General features: G+C 42.0%; 1 protein-coding gene and 1 non-coding gene across 2 annotated transcripts in view; one reads left to right on the top strand and one right to left on the bottom strand.

Moving 5' to 3' along the window:
• Positions 1 to 21,220, top strand: part of CXHXorf58 (chromosome X CXorf58 homolog) — a 29,829-nt gene that overhangs the window by 175 nt on the left and 8,434 nt on the right. The window contains exons 2-4 of the mRNA XM_057759075.1: positions 3,429 to 3,519; positions 6,695 to 6,789; positions 7,470 to 7,581. Coding sequence (XP_057615058.1) covers positions 3,429 to 3,519; positions 6,695 to 6,789; positions 7,470 to 7,581 — 298 coding nt within the window. The remainder of the gene's footprint in view (positions 1 to 3,428; positions 3,520 to 6,694; positions 6,790 to 7,469; positions 7,582 to 21,220) is intronic.
• LOC130868743 (small nucleolar RNA U13) lies at positions 13,345 to 13,445 on the bottom strand. The gene has a single exon (XR_009056558.1). It is a non-coding gene; the product is annotated as a small nucleolar RNA U13 (small nucleolar RNA).

The following is a 21,220-nucleotide window of genomic DNA, read 5'->3' as shown; positions in this document are numbered from 1 at the left end:
TACCTGGGTTTTTTTTTTTGCTTGTTTGTTTGTATGCTTTCTGTGTTTTTGTTTATTTATTTGTTTGTTTGTTTACGTGACAGGGTTTCTCTGCGTAGCCCTGGCTGTACTGGAACTCCCTCTATAAACCAGGCTGGCCTCGAACTCACAGAGATTCATCTGCCTCTACCTGCTGAGGGCTAGGACTAAAGGTGTGCCCCACCACCCCGAGCTAAACTTGCCCGAGTTTACTCAGATAACTTTAAACATTCATTAATGTGTAAATTAAAATTTTGGTGGTTTAAAAAAAAATCCCTTCAAGTTCAATATTATAGCTTTAGAATTTTATAATTTGCAAAGTGTAGTCACACGCCTGCTTGCTAATACTGCAGCCTTCTGAAACAGTTTTGTTAGTGCACATTGTAAGTAAGTAAAAGAGCACTGGGGAGATGGCTCAGTGATTAGGACCCCTCACGTTAGGAGCCTTACAACTACCTGAAATTCCAGTTCCACAGGATGTAATACCTTTGGCCTCTGAGGACCTGCACTGACATGCCCAATCCCAGGCACAGACACATACATCCATGTAATTAAAATATTTTTAAATCTTCAAAAAAGGGAGAAAAAACACAACTGGGAAGAAAGTTAAACCAGTTAATAAATGGCATCAGCTAGAATTCAAAAGGTTTATTTCTTTACTTTGGGTCTTTTTCTTTCCTTTTTTTTTTTTTTTAAGAGGGATGACTGGCCTGGAATTCACAGAGATTTGCCTGCCTCTGTTCTCAGGTGCTGGATGCTTTTCTTTGTTTCTTTTTTTTTTAATTTTTTTTTTTTTTTTTTTTGAGTCAGGGTTTCTCTGTAAAACAACCCCGGCAGTCCTGGAACTCACACTGTGAACCAGGTTGGCCTCGTACTCACAGAGACCTCCCTACCTCTGCTTCTTAAATGCTGGGATTAAAGACATGCACCACCATCCATGGGATTTTCTTTTTTTTTTTTCAGACAGGATTTCTCTGTGAAACAACCCCGGCAGTCCTGGAGCTCACTCTGTGAACCAGGCAGGCTTTGAACTCACAGAGATCTGCGTGCCTCTGCTTCCTAAATGCTGAGATTAAAGACATGCACTGGCACCACCAAGCCCTTTTCTATTTTTGGTTGTTTATATGTGTGTGTGCATGTGACAACCTTGAGTGTCATCTCTAAGAATGCCGTTCAACTCCTTTGCGATACACTCTCTCATTGGCCTACAGTTTGTCAATTAGACTAAGCTAACCAGCAAGCTCAGGGGTCCTCCTGTTTCCACATCCCCAGCACTGGGATGGCAAGCACATGCCACCATGCCAGGCATTTTTATGTGGGCTCTAAGGAGCAAACTCGGGTCCTCACGTGTGCATGGTAGGCTTTTAGCAGCTGAGTTCTTTTCCCAGCCCTCCTCAGGCCTTTTTTTCTCTAAATCTTGCCAGCCGGTGGGGAGATTGGACAGATGTCCTTGTCTTTGCTGATAGCCCTACAGGAGACACTGACTGGGCGGGGGAGCGCTGGAGGAGAGCCCTGTGAATCAGTTGCTACTGGAACATTATCTAAAGGAAATTCTTTCTCTAGCTGCACTGGAGAGAGCCTCGCTGGAGCAAAGATCAGAAAAGGGAATTTCTTTCTCGAGGTCACACTCATAAGCCCCTAGAAAAGCAATGGGGCCTCGTGTCAATTCAACTATCCTAGGTTACATTTTCGATGCACTTCAGTCAGCTAGACCATGCTTTTAGTAACTAACTGCCTGTAATTCCAGCACAAAGGACCTGAGGCAGGAGGATCTTGAGTCTGAGGCCAGCCTGGACTAAGTTCCCAGTCAGTATGCAGTACATAGTGAGACCCTGTCTGAACTTTTTCAAGAGCCTGACTATAAAGTAGCGGATTGCTGTAGTGCATGTGCATGCTCGTGTGGGTGCGTGCAAGTTTGTGCAGATGTGCATGCACTTGGATGTGTGCGTGTGAAGGTCAGAGATCTTCCTATGCCTCTAGGTGGGGGCGGGGTGGGAGGGTGTGTACACGTGTGCACAGGAGCACCCACCTGCCCTGCACACATACAGACAGAAGTCAGAAGTAGACACCGAGTGTCTTCTTCTGTCACTCTCCACTTCGTGTATTTGTTTCTCTACATAGGGTCGCACACTGAATCTGGAGTGTACAGCTTCAGCTGGAATCCTGCCTACACCCACCCCACCCAGTGCCCTGATTACGGAAGTGCACCACAGCACCCACCTTTTACATGGGGACTCGGGCTTGCCCAGCAATCTTTACCAACTGAGCCATTTCCCAAGCCCCTTTACCTTAGTTTTTGAGAGACACTCTCTCATTGAACTGGAATTCACTAACAAGGCTAGGCTGACTTGCCTAGAAGCCTCGGGGATCCACCTGCTTCCACTTCCCCAGTGCTGGGATTACAAGCATTTGCAAACACATCTATCATTTTATATGGTTTCGGGCTACCAAACTCAGGTTCTCATTCTTTACCCACAAACCTATTTCACCAGCCCCATGAATGCTTTTAGGAGGCAAATTTGCCTTCTCACACCTTCTATTTATTCGTATCCTCTCTCCATCCCTTTCCCTTCTATCCTCGCACCCCTCCCTCTTCCTCCCTTCCCTCTCTCTTCCACCCCCAACTCCCCAATAGTAGTAGGAGTTAAACCCCAGGATCTCTGACTAAGGATATACATAGTAGAGTTCTTACGTAGTGTGTACAAGTCTCTGACTCAAATTCCTTCACCACATAAACCCAGGCCTGGTATAATCCCAGCTCTAAGAAGTTAGAGGCAGGAGGATCAGAAGTTTAAGGTCATACTCAGTTGTGTATCAACCTCTTCAGAGTCAGGAGACACTGTCTCAGAGAGAGAAGAGAGAGGAGAAAGGAAAGACTGGGGGAGAGAGGAAGGGAGGAAGAGAGAAAATGTCTCACACACAAGGACTGTAGCCTCAACCCAAATTCACTGTGTAGTCAAAGCTACGTTTCTCTGTAGCTTTGGAGCCTGTCTTGGAACTAGCTCTTGTAGGCCAATCTGGTCTCGAACTCACAGAGATCCACCTGCCTCTGCCTCCCGAGTGCCACCTGGCCCAAAGTTGGTCTTGAATTCTTGATCCTCCTGCCTCCACCTGCTAACTGCTGGGAATATAAGAATAAACCACCATGACTGGCTTTATGTATGTGTCTTGATAAAATTTAAGCTGATTTTTTTTTAATCTCAGGGGAAATATTAACTATTCCATATTCTCATTCTGATTAGAGACTACAAAAACTAGTTCCAATTGCTCCATCCAAATGTTCCTTATTAGGTCAGTCTTGGTAATGGGGAAATATAAGAGTATGCATACGTTGAAACTTGTTGAAGATTTTAGGAAAATGAAAAGCACTTCATAAATTGCTAACCTCTTTTCCCTCTTATAATTAATAGAAATATTTCAGCAAAAATAATACAGAAGGCCTGGTTCATTTATGCGGACAAAACATTGTTTAAACTCCTAAAACACACAGTTTGTGCAGCGGTAGGTGGTTTTTTTTTTCCTCTGGCAGCTATTTCTTAACTAATTACAGAGAGAACAAATAACCCTAGTTATCTCTTTGACTTAGATATAGTAATATTATGTAAAGTTATAAAATTGCTTCTTTCATTAATCTTAATGAATATTTCCGGTTGATTGTTTTAGATCTATTTATTTTTATGTTATTTATGTGTATGGATGCCTTCAGGTTCATCTGTGCACCTAGGCATGCAATGCCTGCGGAGACCAGAGAGGGCATTGGATTCCCCGGGACTGGGGAGTTAAAGACAGTTGTAATGTGAGCATTAGGAATCAAATCTGGGTCCTCTGAAAGATCAGTCAGTCAGGATGTTTAACTTCTGAGCCTTCTCTCCAGCCCTCTGGATTTATTTTCAATATGAATGAGTGTTACTATTTTTCTGAAATTATTACAGTTGTATTTTAGTTGTTTTTAATTCAAATCTAACCATTAAATCTCTGAATTAAGAACTGGGGATATAAACCAGGCAATGGTGGCGCACACCTTTAATCCCAGCACTCTGGAGACAGAGGCAGGCAGATCGCCAAGTTTGAGAACAGCCTGATCTACAGAGTGAGTTCCAGGACAGCCAGGGCTACAGAGAAACCCTGTTTCAGAGAAAGAAAAAAAAAGAAGAAGAAGAACTAGGGGTGTAGCTCAGTGGTAGAATGTGTATTATCATGTGTGAAGCCCTAGGTTTAATCCCCAACACTTCAGGGGGAAAAAAAACCTGAATTTAAAAACGCACTTTTACCCAGCAGTTTCACTTCTTTTTTTTTAAAGAATTTATTTATTATACGTGTGTATGTACATGAGCCTGAGTGAGTTTATGTGCATGGAAGAGTCTGCAGAGGTCAGAAGAGGAAGTAAGATCCCCTGGAACTGGAGTTACAAGCAATTGTTTTTTTGTTTTTTTTTTTGTTTTTTTTTTTTTTTGGTTTTTTGAGACAGGGTTTCTCTGTAGCTTTGGTGCTTGTCCTGGAACTAGCTCTTGTAGACCAGGCTGGCCTCGAACTCCCAGAGATCCGCCTGCCTCTGCCTCCCGAGTGCTGGGATTAAAGGCGTGCGCCACCACCGCCTGGCAGTTACAAGCAATTGTGACCCGCTGGGTGAGTGCTGGGAAGCAAAGCACTGAGCCATCACCAGCAGTTTCACTTCTAGGAGCACATTCTACAATATCATTTCATTGCAGCATTGGTTCATGGAAGAAAGGAAATGCCTCTGCCTTCACGTGTAGAGCTTGCAGTATTAACTCGAGTCTACAATACAAAGATAACCAAGACAGCTTGTTAGTGAAAAGGGCAAGTCAAAGTGGTATGAGGGATATAATCCTATTTAAATAAAAATCACAGATGCCCATCCTCCTTCCCTGAAAAAAAAAAACAACCCTGGAAACTCAGCAGAGTATTAAGCCTTGCTTAAAGTAGTCTGCTATCTTCTGATATTCTCATTAGAGGAGTTTTGCAGCCCTGAGAAAGTTTGAGCAATATGTATACTTCTTCACTACCTTACCCACAGACCTATATGTATTACTATACAGAACTCATTTTTAATTATTATGTTACTGATTTCTCATAATTTCAGTAAATAAATGAAGTTAATCAGCTATTTTTTTTTACATCTTTGTTCCAGTGCTTCACAGTAATACTTCACATTAATAATGCCTTATCCTAGCTGGGCTGTAGTAGTACACGCCTTTAATCCCAGCCCTCTGGAGGCATAGACAGGGAGATCTCTAAGTTCAAGGCCAGCCTGGTCTACAGAGTGAGTTCCAGGATGGCCAGGGCTACACAGAGAAATCCTGTCTCAAAAAATAAAAACAAGGAAAAATGCTTTATCTTGTTAAAAATATTATTATTGTACATTTTATGGAATTATCACAGGCATAAAATTGAATAGAGTCATTTAAGGAAAAGAATGGCAATTTTAGTGTCAAAAAAATCTAAATTTGAGACCTCGCTTTCTCATCTATGAACTGAGTGATAATGTTCTACTTGTGGTGTTCTTAGGATTAAATGAGGAGATAGATAGATAGATAGATAGATAGATAGATAGATAGATAGATAGATAATAAATGATAGATAGATAGATAATAAATGATTGATAGATAGATAGATAATAAATGATAGATAGATAGATAGATAGATAATAAATGATTGATAGATAGATAGATAGATAGATAGATAGATAGATAGATAGATAATAAATGATAGATAGATAGATAATAAATGATAGATAGATAGATAATAAATGATAGATAGATAGATAGATAAATAATAAATGATAGATAGATAGATAGATAAATAGATAGATAGATAATAAATGATAGATAGATAGATAGATAGATAATAAATGATAGATAGATAGATAGATAGATAATAAATGATAGATAGATAGATAGATAGATAGATAATAAATGATAGATAATAAATGATAGATAGATAGATAATAAATGATAGATAGATGATAGATAGATAGATAGATAGATAGATAGATAGATAGATAGATAGATAGATAGATAGATAGATAGGACTGTGATACCACCATATTATAATGGTAAATAAAAGGTACTTAAAAATTAGTCACTTAATACCATTATCATCCCCATATTACCATGATTCATTTAACATTAAACACTTTTTAAGTTTCTTGTGTGTTTCAGGGTACTGTATTAGATGCTAGGAATAATAACAAAGAAGAAAGATGCTGTCTCTACCTACGTGATGCTTATAATCTAGTTGGAGATAACGGATAAGTCTATAGATAAATTCAGTAGATTGCAGGAAAGTATTTTCGTAGGGATCTCAAATGCCTGCAATCTCAAAAGGCATGGAGACCCCTGAGTTGAAATAACAGACGAGAAATTGAGGAGTCAAGAGTAGAAATTCACCTCTTTAGAGCCCTGAGCTCAGGCTTCATTTCATTATGCTTCCAATGTTTTTGTTGTTGTTGTTTTATTTTGTTTTCTGGGCTCTTCTGGAGCTTACTCTGTAGACCAGGCTAGCCTCTAAGTCACAGAGATCCACCTGCCTCTGCCTCTTTAAGTGCTGGGATTAAAGGTGTGTGCCTCCACCACGAGGCTGCTTCCATTCTCGTAATCAATAAATGACATCTGGACAGGATACCACTTTCTGTTTACAGTGTTGTCCTTTATTTCAGGAATATTGTGTGGCACACGAACTGCTGACGAGAGTGAGCCCCGTAGAGGCTGCACTTGTTAAAGATCCTAGCATGAAGTGTAAAGTCAGATTCAGGTAATGTAACTATGCTGATTTATTTTCAGAGAAGAAATAATAGAAATGATTTTTTAATACTGATTATTTTTCACGACAAAGTTTAAAAGTAAGTATTTCCCTGTTTGCATTTGTTATGTAAAAAGGCTAAGACATGACTCTGGCTATGAATTGACATAAGGTCTCACCACCATGTGTTCATTCCTTTGCTTGATCTTTATATGCAAATGGCCATTTCTCTCCCACCCACCAGTTCCCAAATAACACTCAAAGGCTTAATATTGCTTATAAATGCTTGACTGATGGCTAAGGCTTATTATTAGCTCTTACATTTAAATTAACCCGTATTTTTTAATCTATGCTTTGCCATGTGGTTTGTGGCTTGCTACCTCATTTTTTACGTATCTTGCTTCCTCCGTGCAAGGCTGATGTCTCCAAAACTCCGCCCTTTTTCTCCTGTAGTTCTGATTGGATTTCCTGCCTGGCTCTATTCTGCCTTGCCATAGGCCAAACAGCTTTATTTATCAACCAATGTGGGCAACATATATTCACAGCATACAGAGAGACCATCCCACAGCATTTATATATTCTTTCTATGCCCTATATTTGAAAAACTGTATGAGCTGTGCTAAGTACATGAGGAAGAAGCAATGGATCCCCACAACTGATGTCATATCACTAATTTTTTATCTTTATTTCAGATTTGGTGGTGAAACGTTTCCACCTTTTATCGTGTTCAAAATTTTTTTTAAAAACGATGGCCATGGTTACAAGTATTTCAGTGGGAAAGATTTACTAAAGCCGTCAAGTAAGGTGATGTTTCATGATGGATGTTTTATATTAATATTGCTTTGTAACATCTATATGATATCTAAATTGCATTCCAGGTATACAGGCTACATTATTTTGCTATTAGTCAGCCCACCAAGCTTATTCCTAAGCACCATATTTCAATGTGTCTCCACTAAAAACAAACATGAAATATATTACTTATATGGAGCTCCAGAAAAATACCTTATCGGTTTTCTTTGCATTAAAACCTTAAATTCTGGTGAGGCAGAGGCAGGCACACCTGTGAGTTCAAGGCCAGTCTGGTCTACAGAGCAAGTTCCAAAAACCAAATATTACAGTATAATACATATTGGTTTATTGAGACAGGGTTTCTCTGTGTAGCCCTGGCTGTCCTGGAACTAGCTCTTGTAGACCAGGCTGGCCTCGAACTCAAAGAGATCTCCCTGCCTCTGTCTCCCAAGTGCTGGGATTAAAAGTGTGCACCATCACTTCAGGCATGAGAAGTATATTTTCATCTTACTCTTGAAGGATGAATTCATGTCATGTTCATCGTTAGATTAAGATGAGATTGTTTCTATAAAATACCATCGATCGTTTCTATTGTAAGATTATATAATCAGACTTTTCCAGGAACTGAAATTCTCCTGGGTCAATCCCACTGTCCCCGTTGTTAGGGTTAAGAAAATAACAACCTCAAAAGGAAGAAGTCACTCAAAAATAGTATTTAAACATTAAAACATGGTATAATAACTCCATTATTTTTTTTTTGTTTATTCCTGAAGTAAATGTTGGAGGGGGAGGAAATAACCCAGTGATATAAAAAAGAAAATGTGGCTTCCCTTTTCTCCAGCATCCTGTAAGCTTCATCACATGCCTTGCTGTGTCTCCGCCATCCACCTGTCTGTTAGGAAGACATCTGGGTTTTAGAAAACCCCAAATCAGCACCCGAGGAAGACTGACAAGACTCCAAAATGATGGCTCAAGTGGTAAACCCTTACATGAAAACTTTTCCTAACAAAAACATTGAAATTCAAAATTTACAGAATCCGAGAATACCAAGGGTACAGAATGTCCCCCCACCAGTAGAGAATCCCGGGATGAAATGTAAGAACTGTGGGGCCTTTGGACACACTTTAAAAAGCAGGAAGTGCCCTATGAAGACTTGGGATGGTGCCATGGTCCCACTGCCCTTGGGCTTTAAGAAGGAAAAGGAGAACCAGAACCCACGAAAGCCAAAGAATCCTTGGGGTCCTGACCCAAGGAATGAGACAGAGAGAGAGAGAAAAGACAGAGAAAGACAAGAGAAGCAAAGGGAGGCTCTCCTGCTTAAATTTCCCAAGAAGCCCCCAAAGAGGAGGACGCCGTGTTGGAAGGATTTGGCACCTTTTGGTAACCATCTGAGGCGTCCAAACAGACCAACGATTATCCATATGAGGAGGAGATCATCCACGAAGTCCACTCAAACTGATCTGCCATCAGTCAAGAAATCTGATGAGGAACATGTGTGTGATACAGCACCTTCCACAGAAGACACTAATATCTTACCTCTTAAGGAAGAGAAATGTCAGACCTTGGAAGTCCCTAACATGCCACAAACAGCATTTGGGCACAGTGGTGAGAACCCAGCTTTCAGTGAGAATCCAGCAGACCAAAGCACAAAGGATTGCTTCCATCGAGTTCCCCAGGCTGCTTTCAAAGTGCAGGAGATGGGCCACATGCTGAACACCCAGTCACCAGCCCAGTATTCCGACGAAGATAAACACCCCTGTGTGTACTCCACTGCACATCCAGATAGTCAGCATGCTGAACTCAGCCTCAAGGCAACCCATGAAGGAAATCTCCAGTTCCCCAGCCAGATTATCCAAAATCCTCAAGAGAAATGGCAAATAAGCTTATATCAGAAACAGCAGAAGTCTATGTTGGAGGCTTTTCATGATGTGCCATGTTCTAGTGCCAGTCAAATTGACCCAAAAGGGTCACCTCAAGTGAGCAGTGTTGGACAAGAGCCTCCACCCGGCGGAGCTTTCCTGAATTTCCCCCACTCTTTCACTGAGTCCTGTTGTACAAAGTCCAACCACGTTCCAGTCGAACCTGTCCGAATGATCTTCACTAGATCGAGAACCGGCTACTGGAGCTCCAAGATCTTGGGAGCTTCCTCATCCCATCCTCCTGAAAAGAAAATGTCTCCGGATAGGATCTCGCCTTCCCTGAAGCACTCTGAAGGATCATACATACTCCTGGGTCCCACCAAGCATCTTCATAAATACCCTTCCAGCCTCTCCTTTGAGGAGAGGAAATGAGGAGATCACATCAGAAGAAACTCTCTCCAGTCTCAGAGGACTTGTGGAGGACTGTTGGAAGGAGGAGAGAGTAGAGGAAGCTGACTGAGCCAGCTGAGTGAGGTCCTTGGGACCGTGAAGCATAGGAACTGGGGGAATCCCATCAACTGAACAACGGAAGTATCATTCAGAGCATAAAAAACTGCACTTCAAATGGAGTTTGCGGAGGGAAAATGTTAAGGAGTCTCACATGAAATCTGTAAGAACTTGAGTTGGTATGTACATGTGTTTATTCACACATAAGTCGAAGCCAGAATTAAGCTGTTTAGCATCCAAGTGTGTGTATTAGTAGAAAGTCTGGATGGTTGGAGGACTTACATCTTCATCCTGACGTTGGAAAGGCACTCTTGGCTATCACGTGTGTAGGCGAAAGCCGGCGTGAAGAAAGCTCTCCTGCACTCACACAGGTTCTTATATGACTTGTAAATATGTTTTAGAAATACGTTTCAGTGTTATTTTATTAAAGTTCTATAAACTGTACCAAAGAAGAAAGAAAATGCACTCACTGTTATGCCTGCCCTAAAGTGCTGCAGCGGTCACTCTCTGGGAGTAGTCAGCCCTAATAGTTCATGGTGTTGCCTTCATTTTATAATGAAATTTTAGAATTGTGTTTGTTCTTGTTATTAAGATGTTATCATAATATTCAGCCTGACTGTTTCAGTTAACACTATAATGGTCTTTTAATGAGCAGAACATACCCAGCTTGAAGAGGACAGTTTGGACTGCCTTGTCCCTTTCATTCCTCTTCAAAACAGACTTCTTTTGAAGTTTGCAATGGGGGGGGGGGGATTGTTCTTATTCTAAGTTTACATTTTTGCTCTTTGAATAAAATTTTTGGTATCAAATTGATCCAACTTTTCTGTTTACTTATTTCTTTTCGGTGTTTGTTTGTTTGTGAAAAGGTTTCTCTTTGTAGCCCTGACTATCCCCGGAAGTTACTACATATACTAGGCTGGCCTTGAACTCTCAGAGATCTGCCTGCCTCTCCCCCTAGAGCTCTGGGATCAGAAATGTGCATCACCACACCCGACTCTTGAACTTCTTGAGCTTCTGCTTGCACTGCCTCCACTTCCAGAGTGCGAGGATAACAGGTATGCCGGCACATCTGGTGTGTGCAGTGGCGGGGCTTCTTCATGTGTGCTGGGCACCAAGTGAGCACTGTACCAAATGAGCTACCTCCCTAGCCTTAAGTTCATTTACCCTTTCATTTTATTATGAATATGGGTGTTCTGCCTGAATATATATCTGCATGCCACATTCCAGTCTGATGTCAGAGGAGGTCAGAGGAGGATGTAAGATGCCTTTGAACTGGAACTGGAAATGGTCGTGAGCCACCATGTGAGTGCTGGAAATCGAACTCCTATGCTTCGTAGGAGAAATCAGTGCTCTTAACTGCTAAGCCATCTTTCCAGGCCCTCATTTATTTCTTTATATAAGTAGCCAGTTTTAGTTTGTCCAAATGTCTAGTCTAAATCCACTTATCTTTGAAAATACTTTTATTATTCTTATGTGTTGGAAGTGTTTGCCTGCATGTCTGCGCACTACATGCCTGCCTGCTGCCTGCATGTCTTCGCACTACGTGCCTGCCTGCTGCCTGCATGTCTGCGCACTACGTGCCTGCCTGGTGCCTGGGGAGGCCAGAAAAGGGCATCGGATCCCCGGGAACTGGATTTACAGACAGTCATGGGCCTCCAGGCGGGTAATGGGAATTGAACCCGGGTTCCCTGGAGGAGCAACCAATTCTCATAACTACTGAGCCCTCTCTCCAGCCCCTGTAATTTCACTTCTAAGGGAAGAGGAATTCAGAACACTTTGCTGCAGAATTCCCCTCCGAATCTCCATTTCTCGTTGCATGTCCTCGTCGTTTCCCAGCCGCCTCTCTCAGGTGTTCCCAGTAGGCACAGCAAGTGAAAGAGGAGGAACAAAGGAAGTTAGGCAAAGCTACTGTAATCAAGACAGAAAAATGTGGCATAAAGACACACATAGGATCCTCCAGAAAAAAATAGAACTGCATCTATATATAGATGATGAGTGTTCTTTCCAAAGGCGCCAAGGCAGGTCAAATAGCTCTAGAGCAGTGGTTCTCAACCTTCCAAATGCTGCGACCCTTTAATTCAGTTCCTCTTGCTGTGGTGACCCCCAACCGTAAAATTATTTTCGTTGCTCCTTCATATCTGTAATTTTGCTACTGTTATGAATCGTAACATAAACGTGTTTTCCAGTGGTCTTAGGAGACCCCTGTTAAAGGGTCTTTTGACCCTTCCCCCAAAGGATCGCAACCCACAGGCTGAGTTTCGCTGTTGTAGAATAGGATAATGATTTGTGCGTGCGCGCGCATTTGCGCATGCGTGCACATATGTGCGTGCGTGTGCATTTGCGCGTGCTGTGTGCACATTTGCGCATGCGTGCACATATGTACGTGCGTGCGTGTGCATTTGCGCGTGCTGTGTGCGCATTTGCGCATGCGTGCACATATGTGTGTGCGTGTGCATTTGCGCGTGCTGCGTGCGCACACATGCACGCATGCTCTCTCGGTTTTTTTTCAACTTTGACGATCTATTCTCTCAGCATTGGTAATTTACAAGAGGTTCTCATTATTGTTGGTCCACCAGAGAATTTTCTAAAACCTTGCTACCCAAAGCATGTCTTACACACGGGCATCCACTGGGCCATTTTAAAACGTAGAACCTCGAGACTGGAGAGACAGCTGAACAATCAAAAGTATGCGCACTCCTGCAGAGGACCCAAGTTTGGTTCTCAACACCCATATCAGGTGGCTCACAACCACCTGTAACTCCAGCTTCAGGGGATCTTGGGTCTTCTCTGGCCTCCTTGAGCACATACATGCATGTGCATATGTGCACACATAACTAAAGAATAAAAATAAGCCGGGCGGTGGTGACACACGCCTTTAATCCCAGGACTTGGGAAGCAGAGGCAGGTGGATTTCCGTGAGTTCAAGGCCAGCCTGGTCTACAAGAGCTAGTTCCAGGACAGGCTGCAAAGCTACAGAGAAACCCTGTCTCAGGGCTCGAGAGATGGCTCAAAGGTTAGGAGCACTGACTACTCTTCCAGAGGTTCTCAGTTCAATTCCCAGCAACAGCATGGTGGCTCACAGCAATCTGTAATGAGATCTGGTGCCCTCTTCTGGCCAGCAAGCATACAGACAGAACACTGTATATATAATAAATAATCTTTTTTTTTTAAAAAAAGAAGAAAGTTTAAAAAAAAGAAAAGAAACCCTGTCTCGGAAAAAAAAGAATAAAAAATAAGTATTTTAAAGAAAAAAATGCAGATGCACCTGTCCCACACCAGACCCCCAGGCCCAGCATATACATTTTAACAAGCCCCTCACACAGTGATCTTTGACAAGAAATCATTTACCCTAAAAAACCTCCTATTCCATGGCCCGGAGCACCACTAGGTAACTGGCATTTTTTTTTCATGTCAGACAGTATTGTGCCTACATGTAATGGCGTTAAAGGAGGCACATCTCACGTAACGGTGTTAAAACCCAGTTACTACACTTACAGGCTACAAAAGGATCCATGCATCCAACTGCCAAGTCTTCAGTGTTAACATATAGCAACCGTTGTTTTACATTGAAAAAGGCCTGTCCTTTTCAACTTTTTTCATATAAGAAAAACATTAATAGCTACCCTTGTTACTTGATTATTCTCTCTCTCTCTCTCACTCTCTCTCTGTCTCCCTCGCTCTCTTCCCCTCCCCACCTCCTGCTCTTTTCCCCTCTTTGTGGCAAGATTCATATATACTAGGCTGGCCTCGAATTCCTGTAACCAAACTGGAACTTCTGATTCTCCTTCTTCTGCTTTCCTATGCTGTTAATACAGGTGTCCACCACGATATCTGATTTGTGCAGTAAATTCGGAGGATCAAACTCAGGGCTCCATGCATGCTAGGCAAGTGTTCTGCCAGCCTTGCCATCTTTTGTCAGTCCTGCTTGATCACTTAGGGGTGAAGGAGTACCCACGCTGGAGGTTAACGTTGAGGAAGTCCTCCCCATTTGTATTCCATGTTGATTTTTGAGACAGGATCTGTCATTGAACATGGGCTCACCAATTTTTTGTTTGTTTGTTTTTCAAGACAGGGTTTCTCTGTATAGCTTTGGAGCCTATCCTGGAACTAGCTCCTGTAGACCAGGCTGGCCTTGAACTCACAGAGATTCGACTGCCTCTACCTCCCCAGTGCTGGGATTAAAGGCATCACCACTGCCCGGCTGGGCTCACCAATCTAACCAAGCTAACTAGGCAGTAAGATTCAGGGATCTGCCTGTCTCTGTCCCACAGCAGTGGGGTTTCAGATGTATGCCACAATGTGTTGTAATACGGAGCGGCTGGGCTGCGTCCCCGGCACCCAGCCGCCCACATGGCTATCTTATGCCCCGAAATAATTACACGGAAACTGTATTCTTTTAAACACTGCCTGGCCCATTAGCTCCAGCCTCTTATTGGCTAGCTCTTACATATTGATCTAACCCATTTCTAATATTCTGTGTAGTACCACGAGCTGGCTTACCAGGAAAGATCTTAACCTGCATCTGTCTGGAGTGGGAGAATCATGGCGACTCCTGACTCGGCTTCTTTCTCCCAGCATCCTGTCTGTTTACTCCACCCACCTAAGGGCTGGCCTATAAATGGGCCTAGGCAGTTTCTTTATTATTTAACCAATGACCTTCCTCCATCATTTCCCCTTTTTCTGTTTAAACAAAAAAAAGGCTTTCATTTTAACATAGTAAGATTACATATAGCAAAACAGTTATCAAGCAAGAATTACAGTTACAATATTTATATCTATTTTATCTTTTATCATAACTAAGGAAAACTATAACTATAACTAATCATTCTTCAACTCCATCAAAGACTCCAGAAGGATACAATATTACCTAAGTAAACAAGAAATAAGAAACTTCAAACTCTAGAAATGACAGAGACATCTTGCTGCCTGTACAGTCACCCAAAGTTCTTTTGTACCGTTGGGGTATCCATCTTCGGCCTACAGGCCCATAGTATCCAGCAGACATTTTCATGAAGCAGGAAATTCCAAAGACAGTTCAGTCACTTTCTGCTGTGTCCTGCAGAACGTCTCGCAGACTCTTTCATGAATCAGGAACCCCGAAAGACCATCTCACCTTTAGGCAAGTTCAGCAGTCCTCTCTCTGCGGGTTCTTTGTGTCCAGTTTATGCATCAGTCCATGCAAGAGCAGTTTCTTGTCCAAATGACTATCAAACTCCTTAAGGAGCCTCTTCGGTACCCATCTTCCTCTTGAAGTAGATTGGTACTGCCAGGAGCAGACGTGTCTCATTGTCATGAAAAGCCCTAAGTTATTAAAATATTTTAAATGCCATGTTCTGTAGTCTTTGAAAGATATGAAGAATGCCTATCTAATTGAAATATATCTCTATATATCTAGAAAATCTAACTAACATGACTACAAGTTTGACTATTATTGATGATTATCCATTAGCAACCTATATTTCCTAATTATACATTACATTTTAAATGAACTATACAATCACAATACAGTAATCAAGATCAGAAATACATATACACATAACAAAATTGACCTTAAAATCCAAACCAATGCAAATTATTCATACCTATATCATTTCCCCCTTTAAATGTAAAAGAACATTTATAAACAATATTTGGGAATATGGGCGCAGTTTTTTTCTCTCCAAACTGTTTCCTGCTGTATGGGGGCGCTGTTATTCAGGTCTTTCACGGTATAACCTGTGTTCCAGGTTCATCTCAGTGGGCAGTTGAGTGAAGCAATTTTTTGAGGGTGTTCACAGCAACCTTTCAGGAGGGCGTGGTCTATCATACCATATTGGGATAGAAGCAATTAACAGGGTCTCGTCCTCTGTGAAAACAAAAGAAGACCCTCTCCAAAGCATCATATCCTTAGACCCATATTCTGAAACCATAACACCCTTATATCCATTCTGGTTTAGCTTGGCAGCCCATGTAATGAAATGTCTCTCTGCACTTAGCTCCTTTATAGTCAAAAATTTTAAAGAAAGCACAATAATACAAAAAATCCAGACTCTCTGTGAATTTTCCATTTTTACGTGGCTTATTTTTCTTTATTTCTTTTAATCTATAACTATCTGTACTCTGTCTCTTTAAAGACTTTATTCCCCCTTTTTAAGGGCATTAACTTTATTCTCTCTATTTATATATTTTTTCTCTCAAGCCTACGTACATTCATCTAACAGTGTCTGAATCAGTTCTATTGTGAATCTGTAATTTTTTTACTATCCAGGAGCATTTCTTAAAATGTTAAGCACTTCTTAAAAACTTAAGTTGCACCATATACAGATAATATGGTACCACCTGTGTCCTGCCCAGTCTAAACCTTAACTGCGCTGTTATTACAGTAATTATGGTAGTTCCTGCCTGAGACCAGCATAGTTCAGCATGGTGGAGCTGAGCAGCTCCTGCCTCAGAGCCATTTGGTGCCCCTGAGCCACAGCATGCAATGACTTCCTTTTAGGCACACAGCGAGTCTAGTTGCCATCAAACAAATCGTAGCACTTTATTCCAAATGCTCCATTCAAAGACTCTTTCTCCCGCAGGAGCCAGACAAAGATCGTAATGGCGGCACAGCCCAGAAAGCCGGCATTTTAAAACAGCCAGTTTTTTCCTGCTGCTGAGTCAGGACAATTTCTTTGCGGCACGCAACCCACAAACAGCAAAAAACTGTCTTAAATTCTCTCTCTCTCCTTTTCAAGCCCTCTCAGGTTTTACGTGGAGTTCATTAGCACGTTGGGTGCCACTCTGTTGAAGTATGAGCGGCGGGGCTGCGTCCCCGGCACCCAGCCGCCCACGTGGCTAGCTTATGCCCCGAAATAATTACATGGAAACTGCATTCTTTTAATCACTGCCTGGCCCATTAGTTCCAGCCTCTTATTGGCTAGCTCTTACATATTGATCTAACCCATTTCTAATATTCTGTGTAGTACCACGAGCTGGCTTACCAGGAAAGATCTTAACCTGCGTCAGTCTGGAGTGGGAGAATCATGGCGACTCCTGACTCGGCTTCTTTCTCCCAGCATCCTGTCTGTTTACTCCACCCACCTAAGGGCTGGCCTATAAATGGGCCTAGGCAGTTTCTTTATTATTTAACCAATGACCTTCCTCCATCAACAATGGATACTGTAGGATATCTTACATGGGTGCTGGTGATCAGAACTTGGGTCCTCCCACTTAGGCAGCAAGCACTTTACCAACTAAGCCATCTCCTTGGTCCCTCTGGCTCAACTTGATCAGTTTCTATCAACTGTAATCTCGAATGTGCATTATTTCATTTAATTCCCATAAAAACTAGTCTGTACGTTTTGTTAATCTATCTTTACTCCTTAAAATGTATATGAAAGTAGAAAAGAGACTAATGGAGAAGTGGGAGTAGGAGGGAAATATATATGTTATTAAAATGCCATAATGCCTAAAAATGAAAAATAAAAGCACACATGCAAAAGTAAATAAATAAAAAGACCAAGTAACTGACTTAAAATCTCACAATTAGAGAGTGAAAGAATTGAGACCAAAGTCCATGTTCTTAACCACTCCGGAGGTCTGGGATGACACTATACATGTTCTCTCACATGGCCCTCCTCCCATTCTCTATGCTGAGAAACACTGTTCCCACTTTGTGGAAAAAGCTGGAATTTGAAGCTGGGCATGGTGGTGCATGCCTTTAATCCCACACTCAGGAGGCAGAGGCAGCTTGGTCTACAGAGCAAGTTCCAGGACAGCCAGGGCTACACAGAGAAACCCTGTCTCAAAAAAAGGAAAGAGAGAGAGAGAGAGAGAGAGAGAGAGAGAGAGAGAGAGAGAGAGAGAGAGGTTAGCTTTTGAAGAGAGACTTGGAGATATATAAATGAGATTTGAATGCTAATCTGTTTCTACCATACTGCATACTTTTCAAAGCTGAAACAATCCCAGCAGTTAGTAAGCTATTATTTATTCTGCATCTGCCTATACTGAATTATTCCAAGTCAAGTGCAAGGGTACCACTTTTCACTACTTCCATAAGTGATTCCAGCAAAAAATGAGCAACTGGCTGTATGTGGCCAATTTCTGACAAAGAACATTTTGACTATTGGGCAGCACTCTTTATTTTTTTTCAAACACCTCTGGGCTTGTTTACATGAGCATGAGGACCTGAGTCCTGACCACCAGCATCCATGTAAGATAAATCACAGTATCCATTGTGGCATACATCTGAAACTCCCTGCTGGGGGACAGAGACACACAGACAATAAGATGACATGTTTAAGTACCTGGTCCCTGGTTCGAGGTTCCTATTGAAGATGTGATCTCTTAGCTTCCTGCTCCAGGCACCTGATGCCATGTTTCCCCTGGTATTTGTGGAGTGGCCCTCTGGAGCTGTAAGCCAAAGGAAACTCTTCCATAAGTTGCTTTTGATCATGGTATTTTCCACAGCAACAGAAACGTTACTAATACGCTCTTTCACAAGTAGACAGAGAGCTTGTCCAATGCTTCTGGGCCTGGTTTTCTTTGCCCACGAGACTAGAATAGACCCAGTGCATCTCAGGCAATATATGGATGAGAAAACTGGGTCTTGGAAAGCTCAGTGGTAGTGGCTGAGTATAGCGGTGGAGGGAAGAGCTGATAATACATATGCCTTCTCTAGGTAATCTGAGCTGAAGTAATCTATAGTTATTCCTAAAGAAATCACAAAAGCAGAAATTGCATGGTTTTATATCTGTTCAGTGTGCCAGGATTTGTTTTTACCTTTAGTACGGTTGGACTGGTTAATTAAAATCCGCAAAACATTGTAATAAAACACATTAGAGAGATGCACCAATATCATCTTTTCTTCAGGTCTATGATGTACAAAGAAATTGGTGAAATGAAAAGCAAAAATAATCCACCCATGGAAAAGCTCCTCCAATTTTCATTAAACTGTTCACTTTGGTGCATTATGGATAAAATATGGGGCTGGAGAGATGGCTCAGAGGTTAAGAGCACTGACTGCTCTTCCAAAGGTCCTGAGTTCAATTCCCAGCAACCACATGGGGACCCCCAACCATTTGTAGTGAGATCTGGGGCCCTCTTCTGGTGCTGCAAGCAGAATACTGTACACATAATAAATAAATATTTTTTTAAAAAAAGAATAAAATATGACCACTGAAACATTTTCTCCCCATTTCATCTTCCATATGCATTACCAAAGCTTCGGAAGTCAAAACAAAATACAAAGGGACTATTTTGGATAATAAAAGAGAATTAGAGAGGAAGATATGTGAAGGCAAGCTATTGTGTTGTGCTTTAGTGAAAGGAACAGAAGCTCTGGCTTTTGACTCTGACTGACCGCTCTCTTATGGCCTCCTGGTGGTGGTGGGGAACAGCCTCTGTTCTCTGCCAATAGCACATTCTGAGGTCCAGAGAACGAAACTGATCTGGAATAGAAAGAGACTCGAGTTTTCCTCTGCGAGCCTTCCTCCACATAAGCAGACCCTTTGTGGCCAGAAGCACAGATTCACCTTAGAAACGGTGTTAGAGCCGGGCGGTGGTGGCGCACGCCTTTAATCCCAGCACTTGGGAGGCAGAGGCAGGCGGATCTCTGTGAGTTCGAGACCAGCCTGGTCTAGAAGAGCTAGTTCCAGGAAAGGCTCCAAAACCACAGAGAAACCCTGTCTCAAAAAAACCAAAAAAAAAAAAAAAAAAAAAAAAAGAAACGGTGTTAGATGATTCTGCACATACTTCTGGAGGCCTGGCAGTATTTAAGTCTCTCCCAGTGTGGCCAGCTAGTATCAGCAGGACAGATTCATGTGGGAGGAGTTGGTGTGACTAGAGCCAAGACAAAGAACTTCAGCCTCTGTGCTGTCTATGAATTTTCTCTCACTGGCCTCTCAGACATTTTCCTTGAATGCAAACTGTTGACATTTTAGAAAGAAGGAAAAATCCTTTATTTGCTTTTCTTTGACTACTGAAAATGAAAGCTGAAGGCAAGGGAGGTATAAGCAAGGCGACACGTCTGCCATTTCCATTTGAAACAACGAGTTAGCTAACAGAAAAGATTGTGAATTCCAGCAGCACATTGTCTTCTCGGTCCTCGGGCACCCTGTTTCTTTTCTCTGATGCACAAATGAGAGTATGGTGTCTTTTGTTTTCATTTAAATGAAAAGAATGCTTTCTTTTCTTTTGTTTTGTTTTCGAGACAAGATTTCTCTGTGTAGCTACGGAGCCTGTCCTGGAACTAGCCCTGTAGACCAGGCTGGCCTTGAACTCACAGAAATCCACCTGTCTCTGCATCCCAAGGGCTGGGATTAAAGGTGTGTGCCACCACCACCGCCTAGGTAAAAAGAATGTTTCGTAAAAGAAAAAAATCTTAAAAACTATGGTCCAGGCTGGAGAGAAAGCTTAATGGTTAAGAGCACGTAGTGTTCCTGTGGAGGACACTAGCTCAGTTCCCAGCAGGCACATCGTGCAGCTTACAACGGACTGTACCTGCAACCCCAGCAGATCAGAGGCCCTCTTCTTACCTCCGTGGGCACTAGATTCATATTGCAAAATTCACATGCATATACACATAATCAAATATAAACATAAAATCTTTCTTAATATTTGGTGTGTTGTTTGCATGTATGTCTGTTCACTGCCTGTGTGCAGTGCCCACAGAGGTCAGAAGAGGGCATCAGATTCCCCTGGTTGTGAACTGTCACGTGAGTCCTCTGGAAGAAAAACAAAGGCTCTTGATTGCTAAACTATCTCTCCAGCCCCAAATTAAAACCTTTTTAGAAAATGTGGTCCCTTCAGGACTGTAAACTCAACTATACCTGTAGTTTTATTTTAAAACTATGCATCAGTATCTATGTGGACAAATTTCAAATGGTTTTAAAATGCCTATATAAGCCTGACGTGAAGATCCATCCCTATAATCCCAGCACTCGAGAGGTGGAGGCAAGAAGAAGTATAAACTCATCCCTGACTACAGAGCAAATTCAAGGCCAGCCTGGGTTACACGAGACCACGTCTCAGAACAAATCCTTATATAGCTGGACATGGTGGCTCATGCCTATAGCCCCAGCATTCAGGGAGCTAAGGCAGGAGGATTACTAGTAAGTGCTTGGCTAACCTGGGCTACATAGTGAAACGTTATTTTAACCCCTTCCCTTCCTCCCTACCAAAGGCAGCTATATAATTTCCTTTTTGTAAACGTAGCCTTTCTATTACTAGCAAGACTGTAAAAGACAGGAACAATATTTGCAGTATTTGTCAGAAAATATAGAAAATGTGTGCCAGTGATTTAAAGTATATTATTTTGAAAATCT

The sequence above is a fragment of the Chionomys nivalis genome, chromosome X (genome assembly GCF_950005125.1).
Source record: "Chionomys nivalis chromosome X, mChiNiv1.1, whole genome shotgun sequence".
Lineage (NCBI taxonomy): Eukaryota > Metazoa > Chordata > Mammalia > Rodentia > Cricetidae > Chionomys > Chionomys nivalis.
This window is presented reverse-complemented; position numbering and strand designations above follow the sequence as displayed.